General features: G+C 40.3%; 1 protein-coding gene and 1 long non-coding RNA gene across 3 annotated transcripts in view; one reads left to right on the top strand and one right to left on the bottom strand.

Annotated features, from left to right (window-relative positions):
- Nucleotides 1-16,170, bottom strand: part of PTPRR (protein tyrosine phosphatase receptor type R) — a 132,121-nt gene that overhangs the window by 59,529 nt on the left and 56,422 nt on the right. The window contains exons 2-4 of one of the 2 annotated variants that reach the window (XM_010708144.3): nucleotides 10,566-10,679; nucleotides 8,011-8,166; nucleotides 1,154-1,264 (exon numbers count right to left, since the gene is read on the bottom strand). In XM_010708144.3, the coding sequence (XP_010706446.1) occupies nucleotides 1,154-1,264; nucleotides 8,011-8,166; nucleotides 10,566-10,679 (381 nt within the window). Of the gene's footprint in view, nucleotides 1-1,153; nucleotides 1,265-1,410; nucleotides 1,641-8,010; nucleotides 8,167-10,565; nucleotides 10,680-16,170 lie in introns of those variants that run through there. The other variant, XM_010708152.3, reaches the window with a different exon arrangement.
- Nucleotides 3,253-6,745, top strand: LOC104910034. The gene is made up of 3 exons (XR_792745.2): nucleotides 3,253-3,884; nucleotides 3,978-4,282; nucleotides 5,413-6,745. It is a non-coding gene; the product is annotated as an uncharacterized LOC104910034 (long non-coding RNA).

Raw genomic sequence — 16,170 nt, forward strand, 5'->3', positions numbered from 1 at the left:
TTCCCACTGCTGAGGGGAGCAGGAACTGAGTGTTGGTCTTCATGCCTAATGTATTCCTTCCTACCCCATACTTTAAAGGATGCTTCCAAGTCACTGGCACACACAGCTAAGCCTTCTGCTTTTGGACCTTTCTACCAAAAAGCATTTTGCATTCTGTTTCTCCAATGTAAAAATCTGAAGTAAAAGTACTTACTTCTAGAGTTACCTTGCTATCTTGGAGTGAGATGGCATAGAAATGAAATGACTAAGAAGTAGGAGTTGTGAAAAAGAACAATTTTTGTGAGAGAATGTAAGTTTGAATAAGATTTTGTTATAAATTTGAACATTTAAATCTTCAGACAAAATGTTCTTTCCATCCTAAGATTATAAGTGGGAAATCTGCCTAGATTAAATTAAACATTAAATGTGTTTGCAAGCAAAATAACTGAAAAGACTCCAAGGTACTATGAATTCATAAATGATGAGAATTTTCACAGGATTCAGTAAACTCATATGTTTATGTACCATGTGAGATGTAACACAGGAGAAATGCCATGGGAAAGTGGATGGTGGTCAAGCCTTGTTCCTGGTCTGCATGACCTTTGCACACCTCACATTCAGCACTGTGTTTCCAACAACCAGAAACATGGCCACTGAACTCACAGTGAAGTGTCTATGTTGTTGAAGAACACTATCATTACTTTGTGTACTTATCTATCACTTTGGTTTAGAATATATATATTCAATATATGAACATAGGCACACACTTTCTCTCTTTCTAACAACTGAACATTACCAGTAGCTTATGATCGTGACATTTTTTTTAATTATCCATTAACTGAAACAGTAGGCTAACACAGCGTCAGTGATCTGGGACCTTAGTAAGAAGGCTGAGAAGTCATCATTCACAGTACTCCAGAGTTACTCTGCAGGCTTAGAGACTGTGATTTACTTCTTCGACTTCCTTCTAGATACATTCTGCAGCTGGACTAAAAACATTTCAAGAAATGTATTTCTTCAAACTTTGGCTTCGCAGCATGATGAGAGCTTAGTTTTTAACAGCTCTGAGGAAATACGTCTCATATAAAGAATGTGACTCTATCCTTCACACTGAGAAAAGTATGAAGCAAAGAACAGCACAAAAAAAAAAAAAAAGGTAAAAAGTAAAACTTACCATTAAACAAGTTACTAGAATGACAAAGATGCTGAGAAATATGACAACCGCGTAAAATCCTTCTTTGCTCCAGATTTTGTCTGCTTCCCGCTGGCCTTGCAAAACATTTTTCTTATTTAAGAAGTAAAAAAGAAAGAGGAAGAGAGAGAAAAAAAAATCAATTAAACAGTAGCACGGGCAGATGAAATAGCTCTTGTCAGGCACCAAACCCCATCTCCAGCAGCCACAACTCACGTTCCCAAGCCGATGACACTTACTCTGAGCCCCTGCCCCAGCTCAGCACCCTGCCTGTGTGTGGCCTTGGTGCCACGTCAGATGACCTGAGATCTTCTCTGTGACTGCTGCTCCCACACAAGCAAAGCCTTGCTTGGAGGCTTATGCAAACGAAGCTGGTGCTCTTCCTTGGAAACTACCTGGCTGACCAGGGGAAAGGGCAGGGCTTCGGCGTGGGCTGAGGAAACAACTCACGCTGCCCTTTTCTCCCACTGCTTATCTCCTGCCCCACCGCCCACACACCAGCCTCCGACCTGTTTGCACTTTACACAGTGACAGCAGGTGACTCGCTGCTTGCCCAGGAGCCCAGGCGCCCTGCTGGTGCTGCCTTTACAACTGACACCTGCACGGATGTTACATGCACAGCAAAACTCCCATTACGCTGAAAGTACTTTCAGAATTCTACTAGCAGTAATTCTGAATGTGCTTCCAGTAATCTCGTTATCTCTGGGTTCCTGCTGATCCTACACTTCCGTGCGCACTCAAATTTGAAGAACTCCTGGGGAACTCATGGAGGTTATGAAACAATAATAATTGCAAAAGCATGTATTTTTGGCTTTACTGTAGAGGGGTGAGCTGTTAAAGAATCAGAATTTCACTACGTTTCTAAATATTTATGGTAGCAGAAACAGGGTACGTACACTCTCAGCCTAACTGCAACATGTTATTTACAAGAAGGTATGCTCTCTTGCAAGACTGGAACCTTCTGCTGCTTGGATCCTTGACAGAAGATAGGAAGACATTGCTCTCCTCACCACCTTTCATTTTCTTTCAATTTCTTTAACTGCACATTCAGTACAGTACTGAGGGAAGAACACATATCTTAAGTTCTGTTTCCACTTGGCATATTGGTCTCTGTCTTTCCCCTTCACTGAAATTCATAGAATGGCTTGTATTGCAAGGGACTTTAAAGAGTACCAAGCTCCAATATCCTGCTGTGGGCAGAGCTGCCACCCACTGGATTAGACTGCCCATGGCCCCATTCAACCTGGCCTTGAAATCCCCTAACGGCTTTAATTATTAATTAATTTAACGAACGAGTTGCCTTCTCATGGCATGCTGGCCTTCCTTCCTCCCAGGGACACTGTGCTGGGGCTGAGAGTTGCCCTGTTTCCACATAGGGAAGAGTTTGTTTAGGGATGAGTGGCTGTTTGCTGGACCTGCACTACTGCAGGACCCTCCAGGACTTAGGACAGACAGTTCACTCTTTTGGACATCATCATATCAAGCAGGCTCCCTGTGTCCACGAGTCCCCAAATTTAGAGAGCTCTGATGCAACTGAACTCATCTAGTAAGGCCTGCTGAGGAGGAGAGCATGTCCTGGGGGAGAGGAAAGGAAAATACGAGGCTGAATGCTGCATTCCACTGTAATGTGCGCATTCTCCTTTCAGTGCAGATTTGTGGCCTGCTTGCTTTAAAAACAGGCAAGACAATGCTAATGCAAGATAATTCACAGATCACACTGTCATGAGATGCAAGTGCACAGAAAAGCATCATATAGCATGGTAAATTCACAGAGAATTGCTTGCTAAAAATAAAAATGCATAGGCATAACCAGAACTTGACCGCTCTCAGCATCATAAGTAAGAGTTTTCCTTGAAAGTCACAGCAATGGGGACCAGCATGGAAATCCTTTACCTGCTCAAGTACAGAAACAGACTTGTAAAGGGTAAAATATTTAAATTAACCAAAATTAATTAGTGGTACTAAATTTTTTAGAGTATTTATATTTTACTTAATGCACTTAACTGATACTAAATGAATTACCTTTATAATGTTTGTCTAATGGTATATGTATTCAGTATATGCTTTTCCCAGATTTTTCTTTTGAAAAGTAAATCTCAAAGAACATCAACAAATGCTGTAAAAAAAAAGAGTGCAAAACAAGCATGCTATGGCTTTCACAGATCCAGCACATCACTTTGAAACAACAAAGCAGTCCCTTCACCCAAGGAAGGAAATCTCTCCCCCTGGTCTAACTGAGCAGCATTCAGGAAGCAGAATCCTTCCTTCAGCTGTTCCCCAGTGACAGAAGAGGCTGTGACCTCCAGCAACTGAGTCATTTTGCTTCCATGATAAGAAATTGCTCTCTGAAATGTTAGCACTGCTAAGTCAGAACTTTGCTCTTGGGTCTGAGAGATCTGATAAGAAGGACAGCAGTTGCCACACGCACTGCAAATTGCTAACACCCAGGAAACAAGCTCACAGGACAGCCAAATGCTGAGGGAAAAGCAAAAGAGAAGATAGGAAGAAAAGCTCAAGCTGAGCAGCAAAAAGGCACATCTACTAAAGGCGTGAGGAATACAAGAGCATGGGGCTGGCTAGGGAGCACCAGTAGCACAGGCCCTATCTTGGTCTCAGAGCAAGCCTGGCTACAGGGAGAGTGGACATCATGTTCATTATCATCTCCATCATCCTTAGTGTCTGACTCCATTCTGTAAGCAGTCTCCTTAGTCAGGTGAGTGATTTAGGCAAAATTAGCCTGGTTCATATAAATTTTTAATTCAACATCACTTAAGATAGGAAAAAAATCACATTTTGTATTCTACAGAGTCCCATGCTATTGTCAACCCCACTGAAGAGTGCCTGCACAGGTGACTGCTTTGGTCTAAAGTGGAAAAATGTGTGTTTAGAAAAAATGACTTTTTATGGACTTAAAAACCCCAAACATTATATATCTACTCACCCTTCTGGTCTTGCTAGAGAAACCTAGCAGGTTATTTCTACAGACATGTGAAATGGGCAGCCAGCAAGACAGACACCAACCTGAAGCAATCACTGTAAAATCAGGAACTGAAAGATCCTGTCAAGATTTCAGGAGCTGCCAAGAAAGTTAATCCTTCTCTGGAAAAAAAGGTGAATGCTTAACTGGGTCATTTAACCTCAACTACTTCCTTAGGCTGAAACACTAATGAAAACATGGCACATCAGTTCAGACCTCAGAGGAAAGCTTCCGTAGAGCTGGGGATCAAATTTAGGATCATAAATAGTTCACTGAAGTTCATACTGGGTTGCTTTGATTTTTCTGCTATTCTAACTGTGTTAGCAAAGGAATATTTAGGAAAGACTGCCGAAAAACCATTTCCCCACAGAGAAACTATGCAGGAACACCAATGACCTCATTGAACTCTTAACATCCCCTATGACAAAGCTTCCCCAAACACTCTAACTATGCTGTGCTAAGCTACTGCCAAGGTCACCTTTCAGTTTCATGATGATTCTCTCCATTTTGGCATTCAGCCCTTACATGTGTGTGCGATGAAGTGTTGTGATTTCATGGAAAAGCTGTCAGCCTGCAGGGCCCTCCTTTGTGTGCCAGTCAGCTCACTGACTTATGGCTTCTGTACGCTTTAAGTGCATGACTGCTTCCTTTGATTTCTTCTCTAGCAGAAGTTAATATCATGCACTTCAAAGGCAAACAATAGAAGCTTATGCAAGGCTGCTGTAATTGTACATTTTGGGATTGCATAATTTTGGAATATACTCTTTCAAGGAGATTTCTCCTTAGTCTACAACTCCCAGCTAACAGTTAGTTTGTCTCAGAAAACACAGTAAAACTTAATTTACTGACCATAACTTCAGATATTCCTTTATCCAAAACTACTTCAAAGTCCTCTTCTATTCTACTAAGCTCTGAAATTCAGTAATATTTTCTTTTTATTCTCTCAGCACAATTTTAAGGCACTGAGATTCTCAGAATGTAATGATATAGACTGCATAGGTGATTGAATTTAGTCCCATCAAGAAGCACCACTTCGGCAGCTACTTGTTTTTGGGAAGTCTGCTCACTGCCCTATGACAGCACAGATCAGAATACAGCCCTAAATTCTACTTCAGACACAAACTTTTAGACAATAATAAAAGAACAAATGCTGCAACTACAATAGGCCATCGGAAAAGAAACAGATGACATATGAAAAAATCTATTGGCTTGGATCCCTGAAATGGCAATGACTCGACTGTATTAAACTTTCATGTTCCCACAGGTACACTTCTCCATTCTACAGCAGGCAGCAAAGGACTCCAAGTGGTTCCTACAGCAAAAAACACACAGGAAATCTGCTCTTCCAACAACTGCATAATAAGAAACTGTGATATGAATTTTGAGAAAAGTGATGTAATTGAAAATAAATCCATCAGTGATTAATGCATCAGTAGATGTGAATTTGCTAATTACTACCAGAACAAATGGAAACACAGTTCCAGACTCCTACATCCACTGAGAATTTTGCTATTCATGGTATCACCATGGGCTGAGACTTTGGGAAAGAGCTTCAGTTCTCCACCCCAGTTTTCCTACCACATCTTAGTAAAGTTTCTTCTTTTCACCACCACTGGCTCATTGCAACTAGGAGTTCTAGTACATGCTAAGCTGTGTTAGAAAGCAACAACCAGGCAAACTCAAGAGAGGTACTTCTGAGATGGGCTGAGCTGCCTGCTGAAGGTATCTTTTTCATTCTGATTACTGCAGAGAGAGCTGGTAGCCTTTCAAATCTTACGCAGCTAATAGTGAAAAAGTCAACTAATATTGGAGAAGAATTCCAGTTCTAACACCTCTGAGCCACCATCTGGGAAGAGGAGGATCATGCTTCCTTTCTGCATAAATGCATTGCTAATGTATATGTAATGCTGGTTGGGAAGAATTCAGAAATGTCGGTGGAAGACTACGATTCATTCACTCATGATTTAGTCAGGGTTGATAGCTGAGTGAAAAATAAATGGTTAGTAGTTGAGCTGAGTAGTTAGTTGCTTGGTTGCCTTTCAGGTGCTGCTCTTTGTTGAGTCTTACACATGCAAACAGATTACCAAATTGAAAAGGAATAGTGTAAATAACAGCATAAAACTGCAAGATTTTTGCAGGGACAATGTTTTAGTATAATCTGTATGCAACTGAAATATCAAAATGACCTTTTGTTTCTCCAGCAGTATTAGAAAGAGAGGAGGTAGAGTCTGCACAACTTTCATTCTAATCATCCTTTTCTGTAAGATAATCTCTGGTTTTCTACACTTTCTTTCAGAGATAAATTGCAAATACCTGAGCAGCCCAGACTACTGCCTAACACAGATGGGATTTTGATTTCAGCACTGTTTTTTTCCCAGCATCTTTTCATAACTTGATGACATTTCTCCATTCATCTATTATTCATGTATGTTCTTCTCCCACATCTACCTGAAGTGTTATCTGTAACTTAAGCACTTGGAACTGATAACTGCATTTATCACAACCATCACTCTCGTATGTTTCAGTAGTAAAGGATATTGTAACCTAAAGTGAGCCTAGCCTAGGTTGCAAGTGGGCAATAAAAAGGCCTGATTTGACTTTTGGACAACATCACTTGGCTGTGTTTATTTCATTAGAACAGCTAAAACCTGTGAATTGCCTCATTTTCCTAGTGGCAGATTGCTATAGGTCATGTAAAATTGCACTGAACTGACATTGGTTTTATGTTGTCTTTTTTATACTGAAAACATCTTCTAGATTCTTAAACAGGGTTAGAACCCCTAAAATGAGCACAATCATTTCCAATCAGCAGAAAAATAGGTTAATATAACAGCTCAGCACAAGTATAGGTTTAGATTCAGAAAAACATGAGCTCACAGAATCATAGGGTTTGAAAGGGACCTCAAGAGATCATCAAGTCTAACTCCCCTGATAAAGCAGGTACCCTACAATAGGTCGTACAGGTAGGCATTCAGCCAGGTCTTGAATATCTCCATAGAAGGACACTCCACAACCTTTCTTGGCAACTTGTTCCAGTGTTCTGTCACCCTTACCATATAGAATTTCTTCTGCATGTTAATATGGAACTTCCTATTCTCAACTTTTAGGCCATTATTCCTTGACCTATCACACACACAACACCAAGAAGAGCCTGGCCTCATCCATTTGTCTCCCACCTCCCTTTAGATACTTATGAACATTTACCAGATCCCCCTTCTTTTCCCCAGCCTTTACTCACAGGGGAGATGCTCCAGGCCCTTACTCATTTCTGAGGCCCTCCACTGGATTCCTTCTAGGAGATCCCTTTTGTTTTTTTTGAACTGGACAGTCCAGAACTGGATGCAGTAGTCTAAATGTGGCCTCACCAGGTCAGAATAGAAGAGGAGGATAACCTCCTTTGATTTGCTGGCCACATTCTTTTTAATGCTCCCCGGGATAACATTGACCTTCTTGGCCAGAAGGGCACACTGCTGGCTCATGGCCAACCTGTTGTTAAGCAGGACCCCCAATTCCTTCTCCAGACAGCTCCTCTCCAACAGGTCATTCCCTAACTTGTAATGATACATGCAGTTATTTCTCCCCAGAGGAATACTCTGCAAATATAACTCTTAGAGAAACAGAGAGAAACAGTTCATCAGAACCCTTCCTTTTTCTGGACCCAGATTCTAATGCTTAAAGAGCCTTAAAAAGCTATTTTAAAGTAACTTAGCAGGGCTAGCTGTGTAATTCCTGTACAGCAGTAATGCCATCTTAGCTGATACGTTCCCAGCCTCATTCATGAGAACCTCAGCCTAAAAACTACTGTGGCTCTAAGATCTGCCAAAATTGTAACAAACCACACGTCAGAAACGTGATAACCAACCTCAGGGGAGACCTCTGTTATTCCAAACTGCGATAAACTCTGATGCAAAATGTTGATATTAAGTGAACGCAGAACTTCTTCTGATGGGAGTGCATCAGAAATTCCTGGCTTTCTGTTCAAGGGAGACACAAACAGTTCCACACAGTTCTTCTTGCCCTAGAAAAATAATAATGATAATAATAATTAGCATAATAAAAATAATAAAAAGGAGAATCACAGGAAGGGTCTGAGACTAGATAATCTCTTCTGCCTACAGATTTTAACTATATCTCCAGAAATCAAAGCACAGAATGGAAGGACTGCAACCCGCTCTGTGAGGAGAGCACACATATTCCCTGGCTCCTTAAATTCCGGTTGACTGTGCAGGAAAATGCAAATTCTATATGTGACCAGATATGCTTTGTCTTATTTACTGCTGACAAGGCCTTAGAACCACTGAACAAGACAGGTCAATGAAATATGGGAAGGAGCCATGGATGGGGACAAGGGCAAAGACTCTGGAAGTATTTTAACTGATGGTTCTGATCCCAACTGAAGGGCAGCCCTGTTTTGGGTGCTGGGCCTTAAACAGGAATGCTTAGTATAATGCCACGGTATTATGGCATTGTGTTCTAATCCCATGTCCGCATGTTGTGAACATACACTGTAACAAACTACAATGTATATTCAGTAGACCACAGTGTAACCCCCTAAGAGAGCACAATGAAATGAAAGGATGCTTAAAAAGTAGGCTGAGCACACCAGCTTCTCCCCTCCATTAATTCCTGCCCTGATTTTGTTGTTGCAGTTCTGGTAGCGCAAATGGTGCTGTGTTAGAGATGTCAGCGACGATGACTGCAGCAGAGCATCAAAAGAAGAGATTGCCAGAGAGTTCCTCTACTTGTTTGCAATGGCCTGAGACCAGTGTTGATGTCCACAAAGGGTGTGTGAGCCCAACTTAAGAGCTTACCTCACTTCAGTCATCTAAATCACCTCAAAAGCCAGTGCAGAGACAGGCTTCTCCAGTGAATGACAGAATCCATTCTAAAATAACCAGGCACTCAATACTTCTTTAATCACCCTTCTCCACAATACCTTTGGAGGAAACCTACATCAGCAGCTCAAACTTGACTGAGTAAGATGAGATGAATTTTGATGTGCCATCACTCTGCATGAAAAGATCCAGCTCATGGTAGAAGAATAGGAAATGAGAATAGCTCCTAAACTGTAATTTTATCACTTGTGAATTTTTACTTTCTGCCTGTGATTTTAAGTGCAAATGTGGCAAAAGATTGTGTTTTTCCTACATCAATAAAAGACAGTAACTCATATCAGCATTTCACAGATGTTGAGAAGACTAATTAATTAATGTATTCTGAGCTCTGTGCAGGTTCAAAATACTATTACCTCTTCCCTTAGATCAATCAAGAAGAGAAAGTGAAAAACTATCAGTCAGCAGGAACAGCACTTTTCTTCTGCTTGGTTAGATAATTTCCACAGAGCAGAGCAAGAAGGCAACTGAGGGATTGGGTGTGTTGAAATATGTCCCTCAAACTGCAACATTCCTTATTTAGTTTTGTTTTTCTCTGTATATATCTGTCATTTGAGTTAATACAAGGGACAAAGGAGAATCAGCATCACTTGTCAAGAATAAGCGGCATCCTGGCAAACATGAAAAGAGCTGCACTGCATTCCTGTTCATCTTCTCTGCTGTATGTCTTGTGTGAGCCTTTCTCCCAGAGACATTATTTGAAGAAGCTTAATAGCCCTTTTTGATGTATACAATCCTATCAAGCTACCAGGGCAGGCAATACTTTCTTTCTGAACCTGTCAGCTTTCTTCCCTAACATTCAACTTGCAGGTAGAATAACTTTTTTCCCCAGTGCAATATGAATTGAATGCTAGCAATACACACATGATGTTGGTTTTTCTTTGTCTGCATCATGGCTTAACTCTCAAAAAATACAACAGCATTAAGAACGTATGTTCTCAACCATCCACAGAAAAACAGACAGGGAAAATTGTTTTTAAAACATCTTCAATGTTGGAGGAAAATTTCTTCTACAAAAATGATGTTAGCATTAAGTGAGTATAGGCTACTATATCTAAGTAGCAAGTAATGAATGTTGATATAGTGAGGGAACATTTTATTTACTAATGGACAGTCTGATGGTAAACTGTGAGGATGCCTTCAGAAGGCAAAAGCATGTGTATTTTTTGAGCAAGATTCAACCTCTGAGAAACAAAAGTGGCTTTTGGTGAATGTGATGTAGAAATGCACTGGAATGCAAGCTAAGGGTTAAGAAAACTGCTTATGAATAAGACAAAAGATTTATCTGACTTCATTTTCTGTAGACTGTAACTGAGAATGGTTTCCTTTCATAAGGAAACCAAAGTTATTTCGTAATGGAGATCCATTTTTCTGTAGGACACTTCTGGAAAAAAAAAAATCTATCAGAAAAATAAGTGTTTTTCTGTCTTACTTTATTGAAGCTCCCCCATGATGTCAGGATAATAAATAAGAGAATCCTAAATCATTGGGTAAATTGTATTGTACGTGGCCTTTTGGTACTTACAATGAGTCTGTTGATGTGAACTTGCTGGGGTAACAGTCCCAGTGCTGCAGCCACTCCTTGGCGAAATATCCGAAGCAACGTGATATTCAGCTTGTTTATGTCCATTTGCAGTGTCTGAAAAGTAAAACCAGTTCAAATGAACTCCTTGCTCAACACATTCAGTTCTAAACATACCTGACCTCTTGGATGCTCACTAATTGTTTTTTTGTTTGTTTGTTTGTTTTTTTCCCCCTAGAATGAAAAAAAAAAAATAAAAATCAATGTAATCTACTTGCGGTGCAATATGGAACAAATCTAAAGGAAAATGTAAGCATCTTAAACACTGCTTTTAGCAAAGTACTGCCTTTTCTCAACAACATTCAGAATAGATTCCAGACGTTTTCAGCTAAATTCCTCAGCCAAGTCACAGTGCTCAAGGTAACAATTGCTGCACTGGAAATGAAAGGCATTGAGTAGCAATCCACCCCAAAGAATGAGATGTTGGATTTACACAATGAAGATTTGCTTTGAATATTTTTCTTAAGAGTTTCTCCCTGCAGGTAAAGAATTGATCACGAATAGTGAAATTACACACCTTTTATTTTGATTATCAATTTCCGAGATAAAACAAAACAATCAAAATGAAAGCATTATTGGATACATTCTACTTGCTTGAATTTCCCAAACTTCATCATCTCAGGCAGAGCAGGCTATCAGTTCTTAGCTGAGATGAACCAAGGCAATGAAACATTTTCTGTATCAGAACTATCACAAAATTTAAATATTTCCTCAGGTTCAAATCCTTCCTGTGAAGTCAATGGAATTTTACCCAGGAAATAATTAAGCTTCAGATCTTTTTCCCAGAAGACCCAATATATCTCTGCATATGACACGTAGTGGCCAACACTCCCATGTGGCACTCTTTGGACCCTTTCTTGGCTTCCGTATCCCGCTTGTGGGCAATACACAGTGGAGATGAGAGGAGAGGAAGTATACTGGATAGTCTCAGGTGACCTACAGCCCTTCTGGCAGGGCACTATCTCAGGAACTTATCAGTTTCTGACTGAGCCAGCTGACCTGAAAAATATTTTTTATTTTTAACTTTCTACTTAAAGCCATAGGGCAAAATTTATTGCTTTGAGCAGCTGAGCAAGGATTTCTCCTTCCTAACCAGAGTTAAGGAATCAGAGTTAATCTAATCAAAGAAAATTAAATATCTATAGGTCAGGCACCACATCATGAATGTGGCTATGAGTAGAAAGAAATATCAGTTTTCTCAAAAACAAACAAACAAAAAAACAACAACAACAAAAAACAAAACACCATGCATTTTTACTGCTGTTATTTGGGTGTTTATAAATTGTAATGTAAAACTGGAAATAATTTGCTTTCCTCTTCTACTATCAATTTGATCCTTGAAAAACAATTGGTATTGTTTTTCATTTTATTCTCTTTTATCTCACTTTTTTGCACTAATGGGGTTGTCAGGTCTTGATCAGGTAAAGTCTGCTCTCAGCATACCCACATGCTTTAATTTAACTGGAAGAATTATAGCAGTCCTCACTTTCAATGACCCTTTCTACTTTGGCATTTTCAAAGCAGTCTCCTTGTTTCTTCCTGAATGAGACATCCTGAGTGGCCACAAAACTGCTCCAGGTTTGTCACTGAAACAGTGGAGTGTGCTGAGAGTAGAGACAGATCTTTAGCAGGCCTGAGCACTGCTCCTGCTGTTGGGTGCAGTGAAGCTGCCCTCACATAAAAAGCTGACAGCCCAAGAGATCTGGGATAAACGAGAAGGGGAGCTGCTGCTGAGACAGGAAGGCTGTTGTGAGAGTCCTTAGACATCCATCAGTATGGAATAATGAGGGAGAAACCTCTTGTCTGAGTCAATGACCCTGAGTTACAGGGGTGATGCTACCTGTTGTTACTGAACAAAACTAGAAAGAGTAAAATCAAATACATTCACCTAAGTGTATGTAGGCATTAGATCCCATTAACTGAGATGCTGTTACATAGCACATTAAGAGCTCACTGACAAAGACACAGAAATGAAACATCCAGAAAAATATCCAGCTTCAGATGAAAGATAAGATATTAAAAAAGCTGTAAAAAGGTAAATGCCTGCTTAATAAATTTAACACAATAAGATTACAGTCCATCTTATCCAGGGACAATAAAATGTCATGAAATTTCATTATCTTCAGGAGAATCCCATTTCCTTCTACCTGGTCTGAATTTGGTACACCATGTCCTATAACAAATAGCCATAAAAGACTGCACTGGTTTATGTGTCTCTGTATAACTACATACATATTATCCTTAGTGCTTCAGCGAAGACAGAAGAGCATAGCACTCCATTGCTCTGGATTCAGCCTGCTTAGAAAGTTCACCTGGCAATTTTAGGACCCCTTCAAAACACTTCCCAGAACACCTTATTTTTTGAGGTTGGCCACACTGCAACATGGCGGGATGGCTGAAGGTTGCATGGAGAACTAATGTTTATCCATACACCAAGTATAAGTCATTTGGATGGGCACATGTGGGCACTGCCTGGGCAGGCTGCCAGTTACACACAGTACAGCTTCACAGCAGCTTACAGTGTTGGGAAGAAATTTATCCTTAAACCTCCTCTCAGCATGTTCCCTGTGCAGCAGTAAAGATTGTGAACATTCATTTAAAAAAAAAAAGCAACAAAATGAAAGCAACAAAATAACAACACCCAAGAAGTAAATTGGTAAGGCAAAAACCTCACATTTTTTTTGTAAGAGCCTTGCCTTGCTGTCTGTTGAAGGAATTCTCTTCTCAATTGCTGATGCTGTTGTGAACCTTAGTTTCTTGGCAATGACAGTGAAAAGTAGGTAAGAAGAACACAGACTGCCCTTTTCCACATCAGGCAGCACACATGAGCGCATTTGTCTCTTTTTAATCAGGAAGAAGCCTAGTAATCCAGAATATGCTGCTGTGGGAATGGGATTTCTAACTGAATCAGATAAAAACAGCTTCTAGAAATGCCAGATGGGACCCTGTGAGCTCCTGCATTATAGCAAGCAGTATATCAGTGCTCTGTGCTCTTATCCTCTTGTTTGTATTGGAGTCTTAATAACAGAGGAATGGACCAGATTGGAGACACAAGTTCAGCATCCTGTGGCCAACTCTGGATGCTAATGGAAAATGACAGAAACAAGGAAGGAATATACTCTTTTTTTTCAGGTTACAAGAAAAAGAGGAAAGAAAAAAAAAAAACCTCAAATCTTACCTATTCCCATCAGTTAAATGTTTCTAAAACATTTTAATAATGTTTTGTTTGAGCACAAATTTAGTGACTAAAATAACTGGAACAAGGTTATTGTGCCATTCTGATGGCATACCTTGATACCATGTTAACCACAGTCCATAAAGATGGAATTAGGGTAGGAAATTGATACTGGATGAACTGCAAAAGCAGCAGTGCCTGCACAATAGACAAACAGTGCTAAACTTCAGTAAGAGAATCATTCCTAGAATGGGAACCTGTCTGACTACCTACAAATTATAACTGCACAAACAGGACCATTATATATTCCAGTACTGCCTGCAGTAACATGTGAAATTAACCGCTGTAAAGTAAAAGCATAGCAGTAAATCAAGTACTAGCACAGCTATACAAGGCATGCCTTACTGTGGTACTCCAGTTGCTCCTTTTGCTTTGGAGAAGCAAGGGTTGTACATCCCAGTCAGACAGCACCAATCATTTACCCCTGCTCCTCTGCAGTGTTTACCACCTCTTACAGCCCATTCTCCCCAAGGAGCTCACACTTCTGGATCTGCTACCTCTGGTGGCAGGAGTGACTTGCAGAGCCCAAAGGCAGGTACACCAGAGGACTCAAGTCCCCCAGCAATTACAGATCTGAATACTGCAACTGTAGCAACAGTTTCTAGGTGTATCTGATCCAAGAAAACAGGTAGCTAGGAAAGGAAAGAAATTTTCGCTTGTAGTGGGAAAGAACCCTGGGGGAAGAGATGGGTGGTTGAAGCGGGCCAGGATAAAAGTGTTAGGGTTAGGTGGGCTAAGGTCAAGGCTGGGGTTAGAAAGGGAATTTCAGAAAAGAAAATACAGCACGGAAAAACCACTGAGGACCACCCACAACCAAGATACCACAGGGACTTTTTGATGTTAACAGAAAAAAAGATAGATATCGTGAAAGGGACCAAAGTGTAACTCAGATTCTAAAATAATATTTTTGTCAACTATTACAATAAAAGTTCAGAGACGCTTCCCTTTCTTATCTTTTCCTTCTCATCAGTGCTGGTGTTTCTGCAATGAGCCTTAAAAAACACCATTCCTTTATATATATTGGCTACTCCAGTTTAAAATCCTCCTGACCCCTCCACTACAGGTGTTTTCTCAAACCTTCAGCAAATCTGAAAGCATAGGAATAAACAACAGTCAGGAAAGAAGGAGCTGAAGGTATAAGTCTACAGAATACTTTTTATGAGAGAAGCCGAAAAACAAACCAGCAAGTTTTTCAACCTAAACCAATCTATGATTTTACATCCTAGGAATTTTTTTAAAGTACTGTTGTTTCATGACAGTCATTTGAGTCAAGGGTAGGGAAGAAAAAGCAACCTCTCCAGCAATGACTGTCCTGTTCCAGTGGCTTGTACATGGAGAAGGGGATGAGTGCTGCACAGAAAGGTTGAAGAAGGGCAGGTAATCGTGAGGATTTTAAGCCAGGGTAATTATGCCAAGGGAGGTTCAAGTAGAATATTAGGAAAAAATTATTCTCAGAGAAGGTGATGAGGCATTGGAACAGGCTGCACAGGAAGTGGTGGAGTCACAGCCCCTGGAGGTGCTAAGAAACAGGGAGATGTGACACTGAGGAACATGGTTTAGTGGTATGATAGTATGGATTGAAGGCCAGACTAGATGATCTTAGTGGTCTTTTCCAACCTTAGTAATTCAATGAACTGCTGTGAACTTCTACGCAGGCCAGCATCACACAACCAGAACAAAACACAATGCCAACACAAGCCTCCAAAGACACTCTGTCCTAAGCCAAACCTGTGGTCAATGTGGCTTTTCCTTCTCTCCCATTTACCACTCTTCCTCCATCATTATTTTCACCAAGAGGAGAAACCTGCCTATGAAATCCATGTCACATTCTGAGTTATGGCTGTAAAGTAAGATAAAATTGTTGAGAAACATTTTACCTGCAGTTCGTATAAACTGTCCCAAGAAACCAATTGTTTTTGGTGATTAAAGGACTTCCATGTTTCTTATGTATTAGCAGCTGCCTGTAGTGAACTACTGAAACATTCACACATTATATATTTCTGCTGCAACACAATGCAAATACAAATATTGAAAAATTTAAATATTTCCAAGGTCAAAGAGCAACCACTGAAATACTGTGTGGGGGAGTCTTCACTATTCTACAATAGCAAAGTGAAAATCATGTGAAGTAGGGGAAAATTTGCAAGCACATATTTGAGTTTACAAGAACTAGTGCAGAGCATTGATAAATGCCCTACAATTCTCCCTCTTGCTCTGCCAGGTCTCCATCCTGATCTGTAACGCACTGTTGGGTAAGTCAGGCAGTTTCTGATGAGGAGACAGCAAGGCTGCAGAATATGCTAAAATGCAAAA

This window comes from Meleagris gallopavo, chromosome 1 (genome assembly GCF_000146605.3).
Source record: "Meleagris gallopavo isolate NT-WF06-2002-E0010 breed Aviagen turkey brand Nicholas breeding stock chromosome 1, Turkey_5.1, whole genome shotgun sequence".
Lineage (NCBI taxonomy): Eukaryota > Metazoa > Chordata > Aves > Galliformes > Phasianidae > Meleagris > Meleagris gallopavo.